This window comes from Carassius auratus, chromosome 34 (genome assembly GCF_003368295.1).
Source record: "Carassius auratus strain Wakin chromosome 34, ASM336829v1, whole genome shotgun sequence".
In the NCBI taxonomy this organism is placed as follows: domain Eukaryota; kingdom Metazoa; phylum Chordata; class Actinopteri; order Cypriniformes; family Cyprinidae; genus Carassius; species Carassius auratus.
Genome location: NC_039276.1, coordinates 10,586,430 through 10,613,723, shown reverse-complemented (window position 1 = coordinate 10,613,723; position 27,294 = coordinate 10,586,430). Strand labels below are relative to the sequence as shown.

The following is a 27,294-nucleotide window of genomic DNA, read 5'->3' as shown; positions in this document are numbered from 1 at the left end:
GCCTGATGTAGTGATGAGGAATGCCTTGATAAAAGATCACATCATAGCCAAATAGCTGGGCTCATTTCTTAACATTTTACAATACCAATTTGCTTTTAATCTATAGGGCACAAGACAGATGTATGCTCCATTTGCCATTAGCAAAAATCTTGCCTTTCCCTCCAGATTGGCTATAAAAACACTAAATGTTTGTGACAAGCTGCCAAGACTCTCTGGTAATGAGTACAGGAGCAGAACAAGGCTATTGTTAAGAACTGATGGATAGCACTTGAAGGCTACATCAAATTTACATGATGGATAAGTGCAGGGAGTGATTGAAGATGACACTTCAGAATGTGCTAAGGAAGCTGAATTTACTATTACAGGATATATTGGTAGTGTATTTTGTCTGCCTTTTTTTATATTTTTTTTCACATCCATTTTCATCCATAGAGTCAAGAATAATGATTTGTTCTGCAATGAATGGCAATCATAATATGATCTGCCATAGAAAAATAACCCCACTTTTGGTATTGTTGCATGCATATTAATAGGAAGAAATAGGAGAAAGAGACAGTGGTGGGAAATTAATGAAAAAGTTCATTTAAGTATTTGTAATAAATAGAATTGCTTATATTTTCTAGTAAGTGAGCTTTGTAGAAAAATCTGAAATTTTTCCTGTCATTATTCACTTAGCGACACACAGCTGCCTATAGAAATAAGTGTTGAAATAACTGTGAAACTGCAGGACAGACTTTATTTACATGGTATTAAATCCATTTATGTCTGTCCAACAAGAGTTCAATGGTGTGAGAAGCATTAAAGTGATTTTTACTGACCCTGTGGTTGCAAAGATCTGCCGAACTTCATGACTCAACCTAAGCCAGACACATTCAGTTCTGTTCCTGGGCGGCCATGTCCCAGAAAGTTTAGTTCTGAGGCCAAGTTAACACTTCAGAACCAACTAATCAAGGTCTTCAGGATTACTGTATTATTACATGCAGGTGTGTTTGATTAGGGTTAGAACTAAGCTCTGCATGTCATGCAATGGAATATTTCCCTCACCCAAGCTTTGCTTTACTTTGTTATTTAATTTGATCCATTAAATCAACTGCACAAAACTGTTAGGTCATTCTTTTAATACTTAATTTTCTTTCATGGGTTTAAAAAGGATGTCAAGCAATCTGCCTCATTTGGCAAGCTTCTACCATATGGCACATACATTTGTCATTGGCACCCGCAACAAAAAATATGGACAATGTTTTCATCTCCTTTTTAACACTTCATAAGCCCATTTATTTCACTTTGTTAACCATGAGCAATTTTATGGCTAGAACGTCATTTAGCAAATGGGTTAACAAATTGTCTTCACATGCATTAAACTCTGAACACGACCTGTTCAGGGATGACTCTGTGATCCAGTCTGACTGAGCATTTTTCATTTTAATGAGTTCGAAATTTAAACAAGCGTAACAATAAAATACTTTTACACTGACCAGTTTGCACACATCTAGTGTATAGGGTTGTGCAATTTCATAATACCGGTAGAGTGGAAGTGTACCAGAAGGAATCTTCAACACCTTTTAGCTGTGAAAAAAGCACACATGTGAGAAACTCCCATCCTCCTCTTTGTCAGGATTTCCTAGGTAGGCATGCACACATGGAGAGTGTTAATGTCTTTCACATCACCCTGGCCTTCACCCATCTCCAAACACCTTCAAATGTGTTACTAATCACAAACTTGATCTCATAGTACGCTCATCCAACACAGTATCACTTGTTATCAACCAATAACAGTGTGGGCCTGTACCATGACCAATTTTTACTCAAAACAATCAATAACTGTATTCGGTATCTGTGTCCAATGCAGATAATGGGATATGCAAATGTGGAAAGTGTTTCTGTGATGAAAACTGGTTTGGGGAATCCTGTCAGCACCAGGAGGAATGTTCACTCTCCAGCAAAACCAGTAAAGACCTCTGTCGCAATGTCCAGGGTGTAGTTTGCTCCAATGCAGGTAAGATGTATATGATATTTGATATTGCATGGGGACCTATGCATAATAGAACTAAAGGTCAAGATATGTGGCATGCAGTTGTCCAAACATTATTTCTGGGTGGTCTAGAAAATAACAGCCTGCTTGTATTTCACACCTTGCCCCAAACCCTGTACTTAACCTTTACTCTGACCTGAACATTAACTTTAGGTGATGCATCTCCATGTTTTTTTTTTTTTTGCAGGGGGGGGCCAGCTGGTTGTAGATAGGCCTGCTATGTGACACTATGTCATTAATACATGTGTGAACGGGAAAATGATATGTATCAGGATTTGGCAAAATCCACAATTTAAGAATCAGCTTGTTTTGGGAATCATTTTTATTCACACTTCCACTTGAAAACTTATTATGAAATTGTATCAATTAACTATTCATTTTAGGTTTATATATGTACAGTATATAGACAATTCATAATGAAATATAAAATGACACTTACCATACATTTTTTTAATTGTATTCTATCTGCATCTAGTTTGCAGTCTCATTTCAAATTCAGGAATTCTCAGTTCATTCTCTGATAAAGTCTAAATGGCATGCAATTCCATATTCCTTGGGTCTGTAGAGTTTGTGTGAGTCGTTGTTTGTCTTCATATGTAGAAGTATGCTGCTGTGGAGCAGTGTGACAGCATGAGATCTGTGGGTTTTGACATTGATGAGTCTGACCGACAGGCACCTGTCACTGCGGCAGCTGCATGTGCCATAATCCCGATGGGAAGAGCCTGATCAGTGGACGCTACTGCGAGTGTGACGACAGCGAGTGTTTGGATGAAGACTCCCTAGAAGTGTGTGGAGGTATGATCACAGGGTGACCAATGCTTTTAAGTGAAAGTGACGTGACATACAGCCAAGTATGATGAGCTATACTCAGAATTCGTGTCCTGCATTTAACCCATACAAAGTGCACACACACACACAGCAGTGAACACACACCTGGAGCAGTGGGCAGCCATTTATGCTGCGGCGCCCGGGGTGGGGGGGCAGCTGGGGGTTCGGTGCCTTGCTCAAGGGCATCTCAGTCGTGGTATTGAAGGTGGAGAAAGCGCTGTACATTCACTCCCCCACTTACAATTCCTGCCGGCCCGAGATGCTAACACGCAACCTTTGGATTACGAGTCAGAATCTCTAACCATTAGGCCACGACTTCCTAAAAACCAAGCCCAAAGGTTGCAGGTTCGAGTCTCAGGCCGGCAGGATCTGTGGGGTTTGACATTACGGTTCTAGGCTGATCTACAGTGACCCAAAATGTTTTTATACACATTTCCATTAATTTTACTGTTTTACGCTACTGCATATTAGGGCTGTGTTCAAAATATCGATACGACGATGTATCGTAACACTCTGTCAAGAATTTATTTTTGTGAGCTATACTTTTAAAACCTGACACTTGCCTACACCAGATGTAAGTGTCATGTTAAAAGCAAATAGAAACCATTATAATCACTGACGCTGTTTACAGTGGACACAAATGCCCATTCAACCTGAGTCTATGTGTTTGAGTCTCCTGACAACAGGACAATTAGATTTATTTGGGGGGGAAAAACTTACAACCTTGTGTAATTTTCATTTATCTTACACAAGTAAATATACTGTATATGTACTGTATATGTATATATGTATGAAAGCCACTTTTAATGCTGGAGATCCATTTTAGAAAAGCATATGGTTTTCAATGCTAATGTTGTCAACTATAATAATGATGAGGTATTAAAAAAAAAATAATAATAATAATAATCTGAAAACTCTAAAACTGAATTTCTTTCTTCTCTCGTCCTGTGTTCGTGGTTGCAGGCCATGGAAAGTGTTACTGTGGAAACTGTTATTGCTCGGCTGGTTGGCATGGAGATAAATGTGAATTCCAGTGTGACATCAGCCCATGGGAGAGTAAGCGGAGATGCACATCTCCAGATGGCAAGATCTGCAGCAACAGAGGTCTGTCTTTGTGCAAGCATTTACCTTACTCTGACATAACCAATATTTTCAGTCACCTTATAACTTTACCTAATAATAGATTCACTTAGGTTATCCTTAATGCTACTGCAGGGGCATCTAAATCAAATTAGATTCCAAAATTTTTGAGGGGTTTTCCACAGAGAATCTGTACTGAAATAAGTCTAATTGTTCCATCAGTTGTATACAACATAAGTAATTTCACCTGACAAGCACAAATGAGAGTGGGACAATGCATTCTCCATTAAGACACGTCAGGCTGCCAAAAAAGCTTTGGCACTCCAATTGCCGGTGAGCCTCAAGGGAGCTTCTCTCAAATTGATTACAACAAAAGGGTGAAGTGGTACACAGCATAAACTCAACCTCCATCTGAACCACTGTCTGTGGTTAAGTAATCTGCCCGCAAACCGTGTCCACTCATCAGAAGCAACCATGCTGCTTTTCTGCCTCAAAAGGTTTCTAAAAACAGCAGCATTTAACCAGTAGTTACACATTCCGAGTGTTCCTAGTTTTTAACACTTTCCAATAGGGTATAATTAATTATATGTTCAGCACTGTGAATGGCAGGTCGCAGTGGATCGCTGCTATTGTGTGAAATGACAGCCTCTTTTAGTCAGTCAACCTCGCATGATATAGCTTGCCCTTCACTTTGAAATACAACCATGCAAAGTTATATATTTAAAAACATTTTGGAGAAAAAGAAAAAAAAAGCATTAAAAAAGCAAAAATGCTTGTGTTTTAAAACAACTACTGTAATGAAAGCTACTTTTTAAAACCAGCCGAGAATGTAGGACCACATGTGCAAAGCTCTTTTTGCAAGAGTCTATTAAATGTGATTCTGACACATACTGTATGGGATGCCAAAGGGAGGCCTCAAAAAGGGGACAGCTTGCAGACAGGCCAGTAAGTAAAGAGTTGTTACATTTACAAATGATGTCTATAAAGAAAGCTAAGCTGGTTGGTCCCTTAGATGGGATACGTTCTCAGTCTGGTCAAGGTGTTGAAACGCTATCCCGGGCTGAAATCTTAGAGGTAGAGACAGAAAGGACAACAGTATAAGATGTAAAGCTGAAGTTTATTAAAAAGCAGTGTTAGAATGTGATTAATAATGGAGACAAGTGGTGTAGTTGATTTATATATAGTATAATATCAATAAAATATAAACATTAGCTTTTTCTTTTGATCAACTGAATGTATCCTTGCAGAATAAAAATTATCTATTTTAAAAAGAAAAAATCTTACATAACTCAAACTTCTGAATGTTAATGTATATCCACCCCAGTGAAAAATGTATTTTAAACACATTTACATATTCATGTTCATAATAAAAATAACCTGCAATTGTACTTTTTGTATACTAAACTGGTATACTTACTGATACTTAAGTCTGCTAAATGCACTTTAATTGTGGGTAGTACTGCTTAAGTCCAACTAATGATATACTGAAGTATATTTGATTGTGCTTAAGTAGAACTTGCATGTATATTTTAGGTACACTTTAAATATCTTAACTTTTAAAGATCAATATTATTTAAAGTTCATACAATCCTCATCAATAGTGACACTATAACATATTTTAGGCTTAATGTTAAGAAATGGGCATTGTGCACAAATAATACTCCAATTAATGTTTAATTTAAAACAATTAAAGTTGCAGTCGGTAACTTTTGACGCTCTAGCGGTTAGTAAACAGAACTGCTTGCGTCTTGCAGAAGAACATCGTAGCCGGAACTACTTCTCTCTGTTTATGTCTATGAAGAATCACAAAGGTACTGGGTTACTCCGCCGCGGTACTCCCGAAGCAATCTAAAATAGTCCGAATATAAACCCTTATTATAGGTGCACCCTAGTGATTCAGGACAAGCTAAAAACATGGTTTGGAAAATGGACTCATGGTGTACTCGCTTATTATATAAATTTTTCTACATTTTGAACACAAACAAAGTTACGGACTGCAGCTCTGATTGGTTGTTTCTTACCGGGAGCGGATGACTTTCTGCAAATGGCAATAGGACCACTGGGAGGAGCCAGAGGAGTTTGATTTTTTTCACAGATTATCTGTCTCATATTCTACTGTCAGGACATAATGACAGGTTTAACAGATATGTAAAAATATATATTTTTACAAAAGTTACCTACTGCAGCTTTAAATCAATTAATATATATATTTTATATCAATAAGTATCGAGTGATATGTCAGTAAATATGTATACTCAGTATGAAATAAATATATTACTTTTGTACTAGGGCAATATTGACCGATGCAGATTTAAAATAGATCTAATATTGGCTAATAATCGATATTGTGGATCTCTAATTTACCAAAGGTTATGTAATGATTATATAACTAGCATTTGGAAGACACACTTGGCCTTCAGTTAATCACTTCTTCCTTCCCTCAATGGACTCCCACTGAGTCTTAACCCAGTGTAAGCAAGTCACTGATAAGGTTACTGAAGTGTGGGCTACATGTATAACTGTATTTGCTTTTCTTTGTTTTACACTAAGCCACAATATACTCTTACAAGCATGACTTTAATAATACAGCTCATTCATATTTAAGCATTTTCAGGAGGTTGCATGATGCAAATCAAGTGCAATGTAAGGTCTAAATTCACAAGAGGACAGATCTTTGACAGGCCTTTAAATTGTGGCAGGTACAGTGGTTTAGCCCCCTGCTCACAGGACGCCAGCTGGCTCACTTCCCAGTGTGTTTCCACTGCACAGATAAGAGAAAACAGGATTTCCAGTTGTGCTTCAACTGGTCTGACTTGGATTCATCAGAGTGGAGGTGTTTCCCGCAGCTCTGTTGCCATGACTGTCGCCCCAGCAATAGATTAACTGGAATTTAGAGTAAGCATCCTCATCAATCCTTGCCATGCATGGCCCCTTTATTGTCAGCTGGGCTCTGGAGGATTAGGCCCCCAGGAGAAATTTGGCTTTCCTTGTCAGCATCACTTCAATTATAGTGCTGTGCAGCTAACTGTTTCAGTCAGCCCTAATCCTCCTAACACAGGCAAAACAATTTGAACTCGTATTCCAATGAACGAAAAATGGCCTTACCTGGCACAGACCCTTTGGTTTTAAAACATAAAACATAGTCTGTCCTAAAAGTAATTATTTAATAAAAACTTCTAAATACTTTAATAAAAAAAAAAAAAAAAACGAAATACTGAGAAAATCGCCTTTAAAGTTGTCCAAATGAATTCATATTACTAATCAAAAATTAAGTTTTGCTATATCTATGGTACAAAATTTACTAAATATCTTCATGGAACATGATATTTACTTAATATCCTAATGATTTTTGGCATAAAAGAAAAATCCATCATTTTGACCCATACAATGTTTTTTTGGCTATTGCTAAAAAATATACCCCAGCGAGCCACATATATCACCATTTCCACAAAAATATTAAACAACATAGTTTTCTAGGCCTATTGCAATTATCTTTTGGCAGGTCTTCCAGCCAGTTCTCTCAAACCTTTACAATTAATCAAGAACGCGGCAGCAAGATTAATTTTTAATGAGCCGAAAAGAATACACATCACCTGTTTATCAATTTGCAATGGCTACCAATAGCTGCTCGCATAAATTCAAGGCATTGATGTTTTTCATACAAAACCACCACTGGTTCTGCACCCATTTACCTAAATTCATAACTTCAGACTTATCTGCCCTCTTGAAGCTTGCGTTCTGCAAGTGAACATCGCTTGATTGTGCCATCCCAAAGAATTACAAGGTCACTTTTACAGACTTTTGAAATTAATTGTTCCCTCCTGGTGGAACGACCTTCCCAACTCAATCTGAGCAGCTGAGTCCTTAGCCATCTTCAAGAATCGGCTACAAAACACATCTCTTCCATATTTATTTGACCCTCTAACTTTAACACTCACTATTCTAATTATATTCTTAAAAAAAAAATCAAACTACCTTTCTAATCTTTTTGTATTCTATATATTTTCTTTTTATTTATTATACAATTATAAAAAGACCTCTAACACTAGCTTGCTCTATTCTTTTTCTATTCTGTTTTCTTTTTATTTATTATATTATTTAAAAGCCCCTGCTATGTGTACTGTGTTTAAGCTAACTGAGGCTTGTTATTGCACTTATATGTCATTGCTCTTTTGTTGTTTTTGATTGCTTCCTATGTCCTCATATGTAAGTCGCTTTGGATAAAAGCGTCTGCTAAATGACTAAATGTAATTGTTTTCCACTAATAATAATAAGTAATGTTTCCTGACCACCAAATCGGCATATTAGAATGATTTCTGATGGATCATGAGACAATGAAGATATTTATTCATTATAGTAATATAATGCAAATTCAGCTTTCCATCGCAGGAATAAATTAAATTTTAAGGTCTAAAATAATTTTAAATTGTAAATAATGCACAACATTACTGTTTTTACTGCAGTCTTGATGAGGATAAGAAACTTATTATGAAAACATCATAAAAGGTATTCTAAGGTATCATTAAGTAATTTTCAATGAGCAATGATGGCTTGAGAAAGGCTTGTTTGAGCATTTTTTTAAATGTTAAAAACAGTGTAATGAAATCATCCAAGCAGATATTAATTTTATGAATGAATAAGCACCACAATTAGCTTCTTTTATTAAATAACGTTGTGCCCTTTGTGGTATTTTTTATGTTTACTTTAGTCTTACTTTACTCCTGTAAAGTCTTGTATAAATGTGAGAGTCATGCCTGTTAATATGATTATCAATCTCAAACATAAATCTACCCTAGTTTGACTCTCAGAGGAGGTTTACCATACTTTCCCCCTGTCTTTGTAGGCACATGTGTATGTGGCGAGTGCACTTGCTATGATGTGGATCCCTCAGGAGACTGGGGTGACATCCATGGAGAGACCTGCGAGTGTGACGAGAGAAGCTGCCATGCCATGTACGACAGATACTCAGATGACTTCTGTTCAGGTGAAGCAAAAATTGAAACATTTCTGTAAAACATCTCGTTCTTATTATCACTTTATGTTGTATTTATATCATCTGTATCCCACTTGTCACTCTGGCAGTGTTTTTCTCCGATTGATATGGTCAGTTTTGTCTTTATCAAACCCCCTCGAAAGGAAATGGTTTACATTCCAAAATCCAGCTGCAGAAATACTGACAGTTGCTGAAAAACAAGGCAGGGTAGAACTGTTCGATATCCGTTCACTCCACCTCTTCGTGATTTTGCATTAACACAGGACATGTAGATTATCCTGAGCTGAAGAACAACAGATGCGGTTCAGAAACATTTCAACATCTGTTTCTAATGCTGAGGAATAACTCTGCGGTCATATGTGCTTAATTCTTATGTTCGCCTCAGAGGACTGGGTTGACTATACATTTTTTTACATTCATGGTTAGCCAGACCTGTGAGTGATGCCCTTTAACTTCAAATCCATAAACCAACACACATACACCACCAAAGTATAATCTTTTTCCTTTTCTGTATCTAGGGCAGCTTCATGGCAGAGCTTTGGTCAACCGTTCATCCATTAAAGGACTCTAAATCCTGCTATGTGTCTGTTTGAAGGTCACGGCCAATGTAACTGTGGCAGGTGTGACTGCAAAGAAGGTTGGTCTGGGAAGAAATGCGATCATCCTCTCTCCTGTTTGCTGTCTATGGAAACCAGTCAGAAGAAGTGTCGGGGAACCTCCAGTCTGCCCTGCTTTGGCAGAGGTAATTATGATTAGTGTCTATTCATCTGTGCCAGAGTGGCTTCCAACAGCAGCGTTTCACAGATCCGAGGTGTTACGTGGGTGGGTTGCGTGGTAGGCCAGAGGACTCTTAAAGGTGAAGTGTGTAATTTTCGACTCTCCTGATTAGTTGCTCCATCATGGTGTGATGCAAAGCTTTAGCGGAAATAACAATGCTAAAATTAGCAATCACTTTAGCATGCCAGTCTGAATGGATTGGTTTGAATGAAACACATGTTGGTACATAATATTGTTGTGGCAGTATATGTCATTCTTTGAGCCTGTAGATTAATTCGAAATTAATTTGAAACGTGTCTCTTTGGTAGTTTACGGCTAAACACAAACAGATGCAGGATAATGTCTGAATACACAAGACAAACAGTGGATTTTGATAGAGCTGTGTGAATCATTGATTTCTCCCTCTTTGGATGGATTGTTTGTTTGATTCAGATTATTGATTTGCAAAGGTACTATGATAAACCACAGTTTATTTCTGTTTCTACTTGTTTTATTGCTCTCTACTTGATCTGACCCTTTAAATGTCTTTTTCAGGATTCAGTTATATTAAACATAAATTTTTGTCAAGCTAATTTAGACATCACCACATACAATTTTTAAGGGTTCCCTGGCAAAACGTTTTTACATACTTTCCACCAACATGCAGTAGTTACAGTAATTTTTACTGCAATAAAACTTTGCATTTGTGGGTTGTAGATTCTGATAGAAAAATTTTGGCACAGTTGAAGATCATATATAAATTTAATGTCAGTTTTATAGTAGCATGAATATAATAACATGAATTGTAGTAAGAGTGGCGTTTGGCAACTTAACAATTAAAACACATTCATTATTAATATTTTTTTAAATCAGTCTCATATGAATCCGTGTTACTTTTTGTAAGGGCAATTATGAACTTCAGGTAGGGGTGCTGGCCTGTCTCTGCATGAGACTTGTTAAAAAGAAAAAAATATCACAGTAGATGAATCAGAACTATAGTGCAATTGTTCCAAAAAAAATGCTATTTCCATAGTTCTCCACTGTGAAAGAAAAGTGAAGAGTGATAATAATAGTCTTGTTTAACTTGAATGGATCCTGTGTTCTGTGCACTTGTTTTTTAAAGGACTTCCATCCCTGTGCTCTCTTACACTTTAGCGATGTAGAGCAGATAACATAACTTGTCTCATTTTCAAAGTCAAAAATGTTATGATATTTGCTTTAATGGTTGAGTTAAAAAAGTGTAGCCTACACATAGTTCAATTAAAAACTTGCTTTACAATGCTACAGTAAATATTAAATGCTAGTCCGTGTTTGTTGTATACAGTGTCAGTAATGATTAGATCCAACGAACCTAAGAAACACAAATGTGAACAAACACGCAGGCTGGAAGAATCAGGTACATAGCAGCATTTGTGTTTATGCCTCAAGTCTTTAGCACATTTCCTCTATAGCACCTGAAATAACACTGAAACTGGCAGCAAGTCTTGTGTTGAAACTTATAAACGAATGTGAACCAGATGCATTGTATTAAATTTTATTTTATTTTTCTTCAGAACCATGTGTATAAAAAGCTAAATCCACATAGGGATTTCTGGCTTGGATCTTTTCACTCTGAAAACTGTTTGTTCTGGTCTTTTGAGGAACATAGAGAGTAGGACAGGAGTTCTGTACCTCTAATAAAAAAGAAATTATTAAATTGTAACAAAGTCACTCAAATTATTTATTAGTTTTAATTCCTTCAGCTGTATATTTAAAGCATCTAAGGAAATAAAAACTATGAAAGAATGAAAGAATTCCTGGAGGGAAGCCATTTTATTTAATTTATTGCAGTACTGACTGACTGAAGATGTACAATCATGTATTCTAATTAAATAATCCATTGTTTATTAATTATTTAAATAATTATGATTGGTTTAATTATTAATAACCAAGTATTACTATATTATGCATAACAAATTAAGTAAAGTAAATTTTTAAAGTGAAGTAAAAAAAATAAAAAATAAAGTTACTCTTCATATATTATAGTAGATATTTTACCAGTTCCTTCTTTTTTAAGTATTAAATGGGTTTCAATTTTTCCCGTATAATGTTTTTTCACATCACAGCTCAGGATAGTTGCCAGTCAAAAACTTGGGACTGTGCCATCAGCCAATCATATCATTATCCTGCAGCTCCAGGTATTTACAGAGTCTCATTTATAAAACTCTCCGTAGATTTCATCCTGAAAGTGTACATAGGCACAAAAGCTAGATTTAGCATATGCACAAAAGTTTTCAGATTTATAAAACCAGAACCTGCGCAAATATCCCTTTATAAATCCCAGTTAGGTCCCAGTTAATCCACTCTGACTCCTCCCCAAAATCACCATATATGGAGCTTACATGCCTAGTTTTACTATGCATAACCTCGTCTGCATATAATTTCTATGCATATTCCCATTCATGTGACACCATGTTTAACACCGTCAAAGGTACAAGACTTTAAAGAAATATGAGATTATATGAGGAATATAAATGCCATTTGTGTCATACACATTAAATTTTATAGCTAAAAATCATCCAGTATCCTTATGTTTTAGAATAAATATATCAATATATCCATAAAAACGAGAGTTGATCTCATTCATTTCCACTGGATAAATAATACTTAAATTGTTTAAATGTATGTGTATATATATATATATATATATATATATATATATATATATATATATATATATATATATATATATATATATATAATCTAATTAAATTAAATAAATGCTGTTTTGATGACAAGGTGAACATCTTTTAGCTATTTTTAGTTGAAAGATATATATATATATATATATATATATATATATATATATATATATATATATATATATATATATATATATATATACATATATATATACACAGTGGTTATAAATGAGGCCCCTGGTGATTGGCTCAAAAATGTTTGCTTTTTAGAGGGTCCTGCGCCAGCCGAGCAACTGCCATTGATATGAATGGGGGTGCTAAGGGATAGCTTTCTTTAGTTATTATAGACCTCTTGGTGTGTTTCTCGATCTTAAATCTTTTCCTGAATGCAGTTTGAATGAAACCCTGTGGCTTTGCAGTTCAGCATCAATAATCCATAGATTCACTGTCCCTCCATACTGTGAGCTATGAGACGTGGCCAGCAAATGATGATTTATTCATCTGTTTACATGGAATTTCACCCATTATTGGAGCTATAGGGCTGCTTGCTGCATCCATTATCCTGACAGCAGCTAATTATCCAGGTTTCCTCCATTCTGAATTTCACTCCCACAATTAAGAACGACTGTCAACTTGGCTGAATCAATTCAACATTTACACAGTTCCACGGAGAAGCCCCATATGAGGGATTCCCATGCCACGGGGCAGTTGCTTGAGATTCACAAAGCATCTGACTAAAATTAGATTTTGTGTGTGCTAGCATCGCTTCTTTTACTTATGTGCTCAAGAAGATTCTTAATTGCCGGTGACTCATAAAAACTCAGGGACAGGGAGAAGAAAGCAGGATTCAGTGAAAGAGCTTTTAAATGGTTTTGAGTGGAGACAAAAGCGCTAGCTGAGATGGCGAAAAGTGAAAGTCTGGAGGATTTCTCATTCTCTTAAGCCTGGAATATCCTCCAGGAAACACCTGTTCTGAGAGGGTTTCGGCTGAGACTGGAAGACAGTGTCTACTGCAGATAAGACGATTCTTTTGTGAACTTGTCAGCAGTTCTATTGCTTATGATCTTTACATCTCATTTCATATTTAATAGTATCGTTTCACATGTCATGATAGGATATCAAAAATATATTTACTATATGGTTGTATATCCCTTCACTTGAAAAGCAACAAATGAGTGATTGCACAGACGGAAGCTACTGAGTGTTAGTTTTTACACCATTCATTAGCTCACTAATGTACTCTACAGATTACAGCACAGAGCCGTATACAAAGAATGCATCTTGATTAAACATGCACAGCAGCAATCATTCAACACTCCCAGCCATCTTACAGGAGAGGCAGAAGAGGCCTAATTTGCCACGCAGATGTTGACTGATATCCAGTGTGTTGTAGGAACTGCTTGGTGTGATGAGCGATCTTTTAAAGCAAATCAGCAGAATTAGGGCTGATTGCAATCACTTCCTCTGAGGTTGATAATGGTAGCCTTCTCTGGTGCACATACACCAAGTGGTGTTCTGCGTTGAGAGGGAATGTACTTTCTGAATATGTCCAATTCCTATGTATATGCATGCTGTTGAATTGTGGGTTGAAGGTTTAAGTTAAACAGGTAAATGAATATAATTATATACCAAGGTACCAATATGCTATAGAAATGTGACATTTTCAAAACAAATATCCCATATTAGTGAATTATACACATTGATTTATGAACATAAACAAGCACAGTCCTTTCATTGTGGTGGTCCATATATACAAACCTACACCCATTTGCATCTAAAACCCTACTAAGAAATGGTTCGTTTTGGCTCTTGACATTTCTTGATTGCACTTTAAAAGACAGACAGTGAGAAACCTCCTTACTCCCTCTAGCACTGCAGAAGTCTCATTTGCATGAACCTCTGTATTTGGCAGGTTCATGCTTCACAGGACACATCAGGATACACTCAGCACGGCTCCGGCATGCTTGTAATTTAATGTCAGAGCTGCCAGTGGTCTGTGCAGCTAAACACTGGTATCTTTACGAGCTTGATTGTCCTTGTCAAGTTTGTGGCAAAAGAGTGAAACAGTCTTGGCATTCATCAACAACAATCATTCCTGATATGCCAAAGAATATTTTCAAAATGGCTGTGCCCAATTCACATTTGTCCTAAATAGTATGAGAGATTAGAATTAGTGTCCATAATGTGCATTAAACACAAGCATTCCAAAGGTGCATTTTGTAAGTTAACTTACTTTTCTAAAGTGTTTTTTAAAGAACAGTGCATACTTTTTTGGCTATATTATCTAGTTGTCAACATGCAATTGCCAGGTGTTCCAATGTAGAAAAGCACACCAATACATGTGATTTTATTATGCAGTAGAAATCTGTAAATCATGTCTCAAGAAAACTGCTGAACAGTGACAATATTGTATAAATCCTAGTCTAACACAGAACAGCTGGCATGGCTCCCTGTACAGCGTTTACTTTAAATCCCCATCTCAGGGTTTAAGCACCATGATCATAAATTTATAATAATTTAACTCTTAGAGATGAATTAGGGCTCATATTATTGGAAATTGATGATGCTGAGCCATTATGATGTTTAACAATTTAGAGGAACACCGCTTTTGTCTTGGCACCTCCGCAAGCATGGCTCCCTAGAGAATTGAACTTGCCGGATGGCTGTCTCTCAAATATAGTGAAGGAATTAATTGTTTCGATTCGGACCAAAGCGCAGTACATGATCAGCGAGGGAGCCATTAATCACAATGAAGCTGCCAGCGCTGCTTTCTCCATTTATTCACATATAATGCAACAAGCCACTGTGAAAGCTTATGGAAAAGATACACTTTGGCTGTCTAGTGCATCATGGGTTTCGTACTGTCTGTATAAAGGCACTGAATAATGAGCAGTATCAGTTTATGCTCAGTAGTTTAGTTTGTCAGTATGATATCTTGAACATTTCCACTTGTCGCTGACAGTTCTGTATAAATTGGTACCGGTGATGGATAGCACTATTAGAGGTGTAAAAATGAAAGGAATAAATGTTTTTCTTTGCATGTTTTGAGCACTTCTCTGTTGCAGGCTTAGCTGTTAAATGTGCGGTAGCCATGCAAGCCTAAGGGAAGGACTACATGACGTCACTCAAGCTAATCGATCAAGGAAAAGTGTTATGACATCAACAGTTACCGTGGCAACAGCAGCACGCAGCTTTTATCTGCTTGGCAGGCTGAGGGGTTGTCAGACAGGGCGTTGCTTTGTTGTTCTCCTCGCCTGCACGGAGCTGGAGTTGTAACGGCTGTCAATGTCAAACAACGACAGTGCCACTTTAGCAGACTAATGTGCTCTATGATAAGCGTAGACCGAGGCACTGAATGCTTTCAGTGCTAAGAGCTTTCCAGTTGACCTTGATGAGCCAAATTCAAGGTGAAAAGTAGATTTTAACTACCTTCATACACAATCTTGATAACAAAATACTAAAAATAGCCACGTATTAGATTGCTTTGGTTTTCACTGTCATTTTACTTTTTTTTTTGGTTTTCTTGCCAGTCACAGAGTATTTGTGTGTTTCAGGGCCGTGTGTGTGCGGCCAGTGCACATGCCACCCACCCGGAGATAAACGTGTACACGGCAAGAACTGTGAGTGTGACGACAGGCAGTGCGAGGACCTGAACAGAGAGACCTGTGGAGGTAATACAAAGAAACACAGACAGCAGGACAAAATAAGCATTAACGTAAACTTTGGCACTGTTTGTCCATCTCTAGATTGTGCTGGTCTATGAGAATCCTGTGAAAAACAGAATGACTATAGTAATGTAATGCTCATCTAGACTGCATTTATTTGATAAAAACAACAATCCTATTAGATATTATTACATATAACTTATATTTAGTTTAATCTTCAAATATTTGTATTGATTTTCAACCAGCGCAGGGTGCCATTCAAAGAACCCCTTGTGAAAATGTGATGTTAGATGAGCACAAGCATTTCACCCGTGGTACAAGCCAGCATCCAAAGAACGACATTTCCCCTCTTTGGTGGGGATGCAGATTTAATGCAGCCTCTTTCTGAATTCTTATTGTGTTGTGTCACCAAGCGACCAGCCGCCACAGCTCGGCCCACTGCACTTGTGTGGCACAGCCCTAGGAGATGTTTAAATATGTATAGGGCTCGTCTGCTGCAACTGCCCGAGTCACAGTCAGACAGATGAGAGCCTGCTAACGGAGGACAAGTGTGGAAACACGCTGTGCCTCCAGCTCTCAGTTCAGAGAGAGACAGCAGTCACACACACTGATGAAATGTTCATCTCAGCTAATTGCATAGACGGTCCTGCAGGACTGATTTGTTGTTCAAATAAAGGGCAGCCTTCAGATATGCCTATCATGGGATCTTTAGCCCTTGAGAAGCAATTTCAGCTGTATTAACATGAAAGTTTTTTACTGAAATGCAGGATCATCAATATTTCAGAATGGATTTTATATATATTTTTTAATGTTTTATAATTTTATAAGGCACTTGCCTCAGAGTTTAAGACTAGGCTGCATTGTTTCAAAATATCCTTCCAAATATAAGTGTGAGAAACACGGTGAATTTGAACATGCCCACTCTCGAATTGCATTTACAAGCAGGGTTTGCAGGTGCGCTTTAATTGAAAGGACTGGGGTGCCACTCACCAAAGCAATTAAATGCTCTCGTAGGCTGGCTGATTGAAGCAGTCAAGCATGTAGCTCTACCAAGAGTGCATCAAACTGCAAGCCTGTATACCTACACCCACAAAATAAATGACTGAGAGAGAGCAAGACAAAAAGTCACACAATAATGTCTTGCAGTTTTCTTGAGGTGCTATGGGAATACATGCACACACCACCACCACCCCCAAAACAATACCTGTTCTGTTTATTTAATCACTTTGGCATAACCCTCCAAAATAAGTATATTATAAGAACTCTGTGTTAGGCCAAGCATATTTCACAAATGAATCTACATTGTGATTTGGCCCACAAAAAAATACATTTTCTCTCAGTTGTGGAACGCAAACAATTGTTTTCAATTTTCTCTTTTCTTTGCATTGATTTGTATTTAAAATGTATATTATATATAAAATACATGCTATATATCTTTAAGTCCTCAGAAATGCCTTAGATATTCAGAAAACATACTAAGCAATGAAGAGACTGTTCATTCTCTATCTTTTGATTCCTTTTCTTTTAGTTTTAATATCTAGAACACATTTCTGCCCAGCCAGATGTCATCTAGGGGAAATCCTCATTTCTTTACTTTACCGAGCACTGTTCCAGAAACGAGTCATTCGAAGGAGGAGCTGTTCTATAGCTCAGTGTGCACCTCACCGTGAGTCACTAACTGCTCTTTAAAGATGAAGAGAAAAACACTGTTCAGCTTCAGGGGACATTTCGTTTCCTTACAGCCTACATGAAATAACGCCCATGCATACAGTCATGGCCAAAAGTTTTGGCAGTGACATAAATTTTGTGTTTTGCAAAGTTTGCTGCTTCAGTATTTGTAGATTGTTTTCCACGTTTCTATGTTATACTGAAAAACAATGATAACCATATCATAAGGTTTTATTGGCAAAAATCTATAACAAGTCAATATTTACAGTGTTTACTCTTGTTCTTCATAACCTCTGCAATTTCTCTGGCATGCTGGATATTAGCTTCTGGGTCAAATCCTGTCTGATGGCAAATTATTCTTGCCTTATTAGTTCACAGAGTTCATCACAATTTTTGGGCCACTTTTGCTTTGTGACTTGGTGCTCTATTGTGCTGGAAAATGCAGGAAACACCACTAAATTGTTCATGGATCATTTGGAAGAAGTCGCTCTTGCAGGATGTTTTGATACCGTTCTTTATTCATGGCGGTGTTTTGGGCAGAATTATGAGAGAGCCCACCTGCTTGGCTGAAATGCAATCCCACACATGGATGGTCTCAGGATGCTTCACTATTGGCACAACACAGAACTCGTGGTAGCTTTCACCTATTCTTCTCTGAACAATCAATTTTCCAGATGTCCCAAACAGTCAGAAGGGAGCTTCAGAGAAAATAACTTTGCACCAGTCTCCTGCTGTCCAATTCTTGTACTTCCTGCGGAATTTAAGTCTGTCCTTGAGGTTTTTCTTGGAGAGAAGTGGCTACTTTGTTCCCCTTTCTTGACAACAGGCCATTGTCCAAAAGACGTGGCCTCACTGTGCGTGCAGATGCTTTCACAGCAACCTGCTGCCATTCATGAACAAGCTCTGCACTGCTGGAGACACAATTCTGTAGCTGACTCAACAGGAGGAGGCGGTCCCTGGGACATTCTGAAGACTTCTTCACTGCAGTCAAACCTCTCTCTTTAGTAAAACAGTAAAAAATTAGTTTAGTTTTTTTGTGAAAAGTTCATTTTTTTGGACATTGAAGTTGCAAATGCATCTGATCACTCTACACAATAATCTAGAAACAATGTGAATGAACACCACCACAGCTTAGGCAGCAAACTTTGCAAAACACCAAATTTATGTCACTGACAAAACTTTTGGCCATGACTGTAGATCTCCCGAAGCGGCACTCACCTTTGAATATCAAAGTGACAAGAAGTGACGAGGGAATGCAAAATCAAAATTTTATCAACTTAAAGGCTAAAAACATACTCACCCACTACTCATCTCAATTGGTAACAAACTACTCAAAGGATGACAGAGTTACTGTACATTCAAATGTTTATGTTTTTATTTGGAGTACCAATGCATCACATATAAAATGGACCATTTTGTCACAGAGATAAAGTTGGTTTGCCGTTGGATATTTGGCCGCGAAAAAAAAATGTATAGATGTATAAAAATGTTTTGTCTGAAAATTCAAAACACGAGAAATCACGAGTTGCAACACATCAAGGCATAATAATGTTGTGTTCCAAGCAACCCGTGACTACCCACCCGTGAACTCATACTAGATCGATGTACTCCCAGTTCTGAGCTCTGATGTCACATAGTGCGCGAAACGACAATGGCAGCCCCCAAGGATAATATTGCCTACGGATGCGGTGTTTATGCAAGTGGTACACAGTAAAAAATAGATTTTAGGACAATATAAAGTTTCAATAAAATTTATAATATAGCTACAATTCTTTGCACTCGTGAAGTTTGGCGTGACTTGCCTGGAATGCTACAAAGTCTATTTAAATAATAGGCCTATCGCCTGAAAACAAGGACTGTTGTTCTGAATGCTAATCCTGAGAAAACTGCAAGTATGATATCTATTTAGGCAGCAGAAACAAAGGAATTGACTGCAAGCACAGTTTATACAGTTAGATCGTTATGAATTACATTTAATCGTTACATTATCAGAGATATATAGAGGTTCATCCCACGGGATTCATAAGTGATAAGACCCATAAACCGCAACACCATTAGACAGTCTGGAAACGAATCCCTGTCTGTATGAACCAATAATATTTGCCTGGATCAATCAGCCCGTTGCTTTGTTTTGGCAGATACAAATGCTGGTTTTCTTTGGTAAGGAGAGACAGTGATTGTGTGTGCGCTGTGTGTCTCCCCCAGGCCACGGCTTCTGCTCGTGTGGCCGCTGTATCTGCCATGATGGATGGTTTGGGAAGCACTGCCAGTTCCCCCGCAGCTGTGACATGACGGACGAGCAGAGCAAGAGCCTGTGCGAGACGGCCGATGGCGTCATATGCTCTGGAAAAGGTAGGAGATATGATGCTTCGAGCAGCACCTTAAGATGTAACATGTGTCAGTCATCTCTTAAAAATGAGAGTGGGTTCCCCTCATTTGTTTGGTGGGAAAGAACCTGCGTTATTAAATTGATTTCCCACATATGGTCCAACTGAACCATTTCCACTAATCAATTCTACACTTTGGGGAGGGTTTATAACACTTTTAGTTGATAGAGACAGGAATTATTGGTGAGAGAGAGGGAATAGGATTGGTCAATCAAATTTGCATCTCCATAGATGGATGAACACTCACAATGTTTCCCGTCTATTTGTTCTAATAAAAGGTAAAGAAACACAGAAAGTAAAGTCAAGCAGAATATGTAAAACATGTTTGCTGACTGTCTGACAGAATCCTTAAAATGTTATTTGCTCAACCAACCTGTACAGCTGGTCTCAAAAACTACACACAGCACTAAAAATGAAGCTTTAAGTTTTTTTTACACTTTAATAAGAGTTTCACTATGTGTATATGATCTGTCAGCATCCTGGGAAAAAACGATAAAGCTTAGCCAATTTCTACATGACACATAGTCCTCTGAGTTTTCATCTCCTATCTCTGGGCATGTAAAGTTAAGAGACACACTAATACGCTTTATATACAGGGTTTGTCAGCGCCTATGACGGAACACAGTTTATTTTTGATGCCTGGTTGTGAAAATGAGATCTGGTTTCACATAGGATACTCAATCATTTTTTTCAAGTGAATGTTTGAAAATCAGCAGGAAAGTTTGTTCTGCTTGTCATAACAACATCAAAATTATTACGTCTGAAACATTGGAAGTATTAAATGGATTTTCTTTTTCACAATAAAGATTCATGGGTAGGTGAATATGTGGGTTGCTTGTCGTAGCTCCCAGTAGAATAGTACTTTGGTAAATGACAAGGGATTCACTGTCTGATAAGCTGCCTACACTTTAATTGATAAGACTGACTTATCAAACGAAGAAACAAATGCTTAGTTTGATGATGCCTTGACTGAGTGTGGAATCATGGGAACTGTCGTCTTTATCCCCACAGCCGATGTAATCCAACGGGATTTGGGCAGAAATCACAATGTATTAAAGTTTTATTAACATCATAGTATGAAGTAGTGTGAAGCGTAAAGCCGCTGAAGCAATTGCTAATGGCTGAGTCGACTGACATTTCACACAGATCAGAGCGATTCACTGATCAGAGCGAGAGCGTCGCGAAAAGTCACAAAAGAAGTGTGTTTTTGGTTGCCAGGTCAAGACAACCCTGCACAGATTACCAAAAAAAAAAACAGCATTAAGGGACCAGTGGATGGAGTTTATTTTTACAGAGCATCAACGGAGTTGTGAAAGTGTTTTTGTTTGTTCCCTGCATTTCGAAGATGCTTGTTTTACAAACAAGGCCCAGTTTGACGACGGATTTGCGTATCGTTTATTTCTTAAAGGAACACTCCACCGTTTTTTGAAATAGGGCTTATTCACATTATTTCCTGCATTTAGATAGGTGGGCAAATGCATTTTTGTGTCAGTGCATGCATTGTTTTAGTTTGACTGGGTCGGCGTTAGCTTAGCTTAGCACAATGAATGGAATCCTTTGTTGCCAGCTAGCATGGCCTGAGTAAAAGTGATCAAAAAATAAAAAACCCACCTAATTACTTCTTGTGGCCTGCGTATTCACAGCGAGTACAAATAGCGATCCAGATTAACACTAGGCGATTTCCTAGGCAGATATTGACTTGGGACTATATTATGGGGAAGCACAGGCGAAGCACTGCTGCTTAGGGGAAGCACTGCTACTTCGGCGCAGAGATATCACGCAACACATGAAATCCCACGACTTCCGTCAACATACCGGCGTGAATAGTAGCTGCCTGGCTATTTTCCTTACAATACACGAATGGCGATGAACATGGCTGATTTTGAGAGAGACGAAGAGGGTGACTTCTCAGACAGTCAAGAACCAGAACCATACCTATTTGAACCAGAGTTTACAGAAGACGAGCTGCGTGCTTTGGAAATAGAACGACAGGAGGAGGAGGTTGAGATCGCTCAACAGCCTGAGGACGTGAGGATGAAAGCCAACATGAACTGGTGGTGTGAATGTGGGGGAATATGCCAATCTATGCCGACGGAAATAGAGTGTCTGTGCTGTAGAGAGTGGGACATGTTTTTGCCATTGATGACCAGGCTCAACACGTCAGATCAAGATGAGCGTGCCCGAAGTTGTGTCACATCTACAGAGGATTTCACGGCGCTGATCCATTCTGCAGTACTCGATTTTTTTTCCCGGTGTTACAAAGTGAACTGGAAAAAACGCCCCACGCCGAATGGACCAAATGGACAGCTGTCCACAGAGTAAGTGATTATTTTAATCATGACGCATGTATAGATCGACCCATGTTATACCTGTATTCACATAGAGTTGATGTTTTCATGTGTTGCGTGATATCTCTGCGCCGAAGTAGCAGTGCTTCGCCTGTTCTTCCCCATAATATAGTCCCAAGTCAATATCTGCCTAGGAAATCGCCTAGTGTTAATCTGGATCGCTATTTGTACTCGCTGTGAATACGCAAGCCACAAGAAGTAATTAGGTGGGGGTTTTTTTATTTTTTGATCACTTTTACTCAGGCCATGCTAGCTGGCAACAAAGGATTCCATTCATTGTGCTAAGCTAAGCTAACGCCGACCCAGTCAAACTAAAACAATGCATGCACTGACACAAAAATGCATTTGCCCACCTATCTAAATGCAGGAAATAATGTGCATAAGCCCTATTTCAAAAAAACGGTGGAGTGTTCCTTTAAGGATGATGCAATCCCAATGAAAAAGGGTCACGATCGTGTGTTGGAACCGCAGGCGGTGAGTAAAACTGCTTCAAATATCTCTGCCTCCTTGTTAGTGCGTCCCTCCCATGCCGGAGACGCGGGTTCGAGCCCCGCTCGGAGCGAGTCGTTGCTGCTGCTGCTCTCGTTCAGTTTCAGCCTCGGGATCTGATTCTGGATCATAAATAAACGGCTGAATCTGACTGTAAGCCATGGTTTGTTTTGGATGATGTTTTTTTCCTCACGGTAATGTCACAGCTTTCACATGCTCTCAACGCAAAAGCCTACTGGCACTCGTGATTCTTTAGCTCCGCCCACACGTCACGCCTCCAGCCAGTCATGTTTTTCCGGGAAAAATCTGTACAGACTATCTTTCTCTTATGAATATAATAAAACTAAAGACCTTTTGGAATTATGAAGGATGCCGTACTACTCTATAGGTACTCAAGATTAACAGGATATTGAGTGAAAATGAGCATTTCACCCCCACATCCCCCCCCCCCTAACATTCTTCAAAACATTTGGGATAATGTAAGTACACAAGTCAGCAAAATATATAAAACTGTTCTAGTGGTTTTTGGATTTAAAAAAACAAAATCTTACATATTGTGCCTTTACTGAAAGACCAGTGCCCCCTCCTACTATGCAATTTCCCTTAATCTTGTTTGTATGAGAGTCAAAATTCTTAAGACCACTTTTTGGAGTCATGTTGACTATTATTATTTATTATTATTATTATTATTGTCTATGTTTTTGCAAAGCATCGTAAACCCTAAGTACATCGTAGAAATTATTGGCACCAAATAATGGTCTCTATGATCTGCTCAGCCTTTTGATGCAAGTGGTCAGTAATTTAAACACAGCAAATGCAATGTTCATTCAAATGATGAAATTAAATTAGCACACAAATGATGAAATCCAATTAACACTTATTTTAAATAACATTTACTGAAAGGGTGAGATAACACTTGACCTGTTAATTGGCCAAGCAGGCAAGGTTATCAACTAAATTGCATCCCCATCCCCCTTCCGTATTGCTTTAGGAAACTTCAGTAGATTACAGACAATTTATTTTGCACATATAACAATAACAGAGTAAAAACAGCAACCTACATTTAAAGGAAAATTTGTGAAAACTTTATTACCATCAGGCCATCCAACATGAATTTATTTCTTCATCTGAACAGATTTGGAGAAATGTACTGTAGCGTTACATCACTTGCTCACCAATGGATCCTCTGCTGTGAATGGGTTACCCATTCACACAAACATCACAGAAAACAAACATCACAATAATTACAAATAATCCACACAACTCCAGTACATCAATTAATGTCTAGTGAAGTGAAAACGTCAAACCGTTGATTCCAGCTGGAATCCTCTATCCATAATATTGCTTTCTCTAATGAACAAGTCATCTCATCTGAATCAGTTTTTCACTTTATGGCACCCATTCACTTCAGAGAATACATTGGTGAGCAAGTCACGTAATGCTACATTCCTCCACATCTCATCTACATTTTAGCTTGAGTGTGAGCAAAATTTTTGCTATTTTTATTTTGTATTTTTGAGTGAGATGGACAGTAAAATTCAACATGCATACATTTAACAAATTTATTTATTTATTATTTTTATTTATTTATTGACATTTAAATGTGGCATTTATTTGTAGGCTAATTGTCCAAAACATGAAAATAATTATTGGCTTATCAGCATTGGCCAGAAATGTATTAATGGTGCACCTGAATCATCAGCCAATGCAGAATATTTTCAAATGGCCAAATATCGGCCAATTGACTGGCCTAGCTTGTAAATTGGTCTATTCCTGACTCACCTGGAATTTGACCTTGTAAACAACAGCTGTTTCACGCATTTAGGAAAACAATTTACTCTATTTAAATTCCAATTAGGAACCGTATCACAGCTTCAAGTGTTTTATAATCATGTGAAATAGCACAGGAGATTAAGGGAAGACTAATGGATCTCCAGTCGTTGTGTGACGGAAGGCTAATTTGTTCTTGCAGGCTCTTGTCACTGTGGTCGCTGTATCTGCACACCACAGGAGTGGTACATTTCAGGGGAATTCTGCGAGTGCGACGACAGGGAGTGCGACAAACTTGACGGGCTGGTTTGCACAGGTATGTGTTCAAATGCAGCACTGCTCCTTCAAACACCCACTCGTGCACTGACAGATCTCTTCGTGATGGATATTGAGGTTCTCTGATGTGGCTGCTGTTTGATTAGACAGCTCTGTAAGGCTCTTAGGCTGAGCCGTCCAATCAGTGGGCTCCTGCTGTGTTGTTCTCATCCTGCTTTTCAATGGGAAAGAAGCTCCAGAGAGAGTCAAGGTTTTCCTTAAGAGTAGACTAGTCGTGCTAATAATAAATACAATAAATATTTATTATCATGATAACTCAAGGGCTTAAGGATCCTTGGACAGCTGCTTAGAAACTATACTTATTGGTCTAATGACGTTGTTATTAGTTGCCATGTCATTTAATTAATTATTCAGTTCCTGGTGCAGAGATGCAAAATGTATTACAAAACAAGACAAAAACAAAACTGATAAAAGGAATGCATAAATGTGTCTGTTAAATGTCACTGATTAGCATATTAACGATTTGGGCATATGTCATCATTTCCATATTCATAAGGATTATTAAAACTATTTTCTCATATTGCTCAGGGAAAACCTTCTTTTCAGTATAGATGAAATGCAAAAGCATACAATCAGTCGATTCTTTCCCTTACCTTGGGTAAAATTAATGGTACCCAGCCTTTATAATTATAATCATGCAAAAATGTGCCTGCCAGTTTCTAAATAATAATTTTCATGGCTTCTTCAGTAAGATATTCTCATTACACCCACAACTGATAAGCGCTGTGGAAAATTTTAATGTATTAGGGAAAGCCGAGGCTTAATTTTATGCACAGCAGATGCGAATTCCAACTGTTTGGACATTGATACAATATACGGCTCTCAAGCTTTCTTGTGAACGAAAGCTGCTGTCACATACAGCTCTTGTAACGGCATATGTAAACAACCTCACAAATTAGACTTTTAAATTAATATGTTTCTAAGATACTGATGTTATACTTGAATACAGTGGTTTTTACACACTGTTCATGTTAGAAATAAAAGAAAAATTTAAAAGAAAAATAAATATTAATGTATAAATTAATACAATTATGAATAATATAACTTTATATTATTCTTTTTATTATTATTACAACATTTTGTAATAATAATTCACAAATATTTCAATAAAATCTAACTTGCCCTATGGGTTCCTGGGCTCCAGTTTTAAACTGTTTGTTTACAAACTGAAGCAGTTGTAAATTTGAACTGGCTGTAGTTGGCATCTGATCATCTTAAAACAATCTGTGACACTCTGAACCTCTTTCAGTTAGTCGAGACACCTACTAGACTTAACTAGAGGGATCACAAAAAGTCCACATTAATTGATCTAATTTTTAGTAATGCTCTTCAGCCTATGTATTTGCTAATGATGTTAGTGAACACTGCGTCATTGCCACAGTCAGAGATACTAAATTACCCAAGCATAAGACATGTATTATTAAGAGACGATGTTTGCGTCATTTTAATGAACAAGTTTTTTTTTTTTTTATGTAGTACATTATGATTGGGATAGGACCTTCCTAATCCCTGATATTGAGTCCGCCTGGAAATATTTTTATGATGGTTTTATATCATCTATCAATAAGCATGCACCTTTGCAATGATGCAAAGCATGCAAAAATTGTGTTAAAAATAGGGATAATCCCTGGTTTTCTGAAGCTCTATCTGCTCTTATCCGTGAGCATGATATTGCATGGGCAAAAGCTAGGTAAACTGACTAATGATCTGCTTTAGGCAGCTTAAAAATAAATGCATAGTCGCTATCAGAAAAGCTAAGGCTGATTACTTTATTGCAAATACTACTAATTCAAAAAATCCAAAAAGTTTTTGGCAGAACATAAAGTTGTTAACAGGCAGTAAAAATACTTCCCTTCATGTATAAATATGGACTCCACTAGTATCTCAGAAAAATAACAAATGCTCAGTTATTTTAATAAGCATTTTGGTGCCTCCCACTTTCTATTTGAATCACAAAATCGTACATGTTCTGATTCCGATTTTATTAACGCAGAAAGGCATTCAAAAAGGAGGAGTTTAGATTTCAACACATCAGAAGCTTAGATGTTTATAAAGCACTCAGATTGCTTGACACAAATAAATCACCAGGCCCTGATTGTGTGGAACCTATATATTTGAAGTTAGCTGCAGATATTATTACATCCCCTTTCATCTTTCATTAAATAACGGTGTCATCCCATAAATTTGGAAATCAGCTTTTGTTGTTCTACTATTAAGGGGGGTCCTGCATTGTTAGATAATTATAGACCAGTTTCAAAGCT

At 37.6% G+C, this 27,294-nt stretch overlaps 1 protein-coding gene across 2 annotated transcripts in view; it reads left to right on the top strand.

Moving 5' to 3' along the window:
* Positions 1 to 27,294, top strand: part of LOC113053156 (integrin beta-like protein 1) — a 54,089-nt gene that overhangs the window by 6,304 nt on the left and 20,491 nt on the right. For both annotated transcript variants that reach the window (XM_026217938.1, XM_026217937.1), the window contains exons 3-10: positions 1,850 to 1,996; positions 2,705 to 2,827; positions 3,824 to 3,964; positions 8,784 to 8,924; positions 9,529 to 9,675; positions 15,925 to 16,041; positions 19,909 to 20,055; positions 24,900 to 25,013. In XM_026217938.1, coding sequence (XP_026073723.1) covers positions 1,850 to 1,996; positions 2,705 to 2,827; positions 3,824 to 3,964; positions 8,784 to 8,924; positions 9,529 to 9,675; positions 15,925 to 16,041; positions 19,909 to 20,055; positions 24,900 to 25,013 — 1,077 coding nt within the window. The remainder of the gene's footprint in view (positions 1 to 1,849; positions 1,997 to 2,704; positions 2,828 to 3,823; positions 3,965 to 8,783; positions 8,925 to 9,528; positions 9,676 to 15,924; positions 16,042 to 19,908; positions 20,056 to 24,899; positions 25,014 to 27,294) is intronic.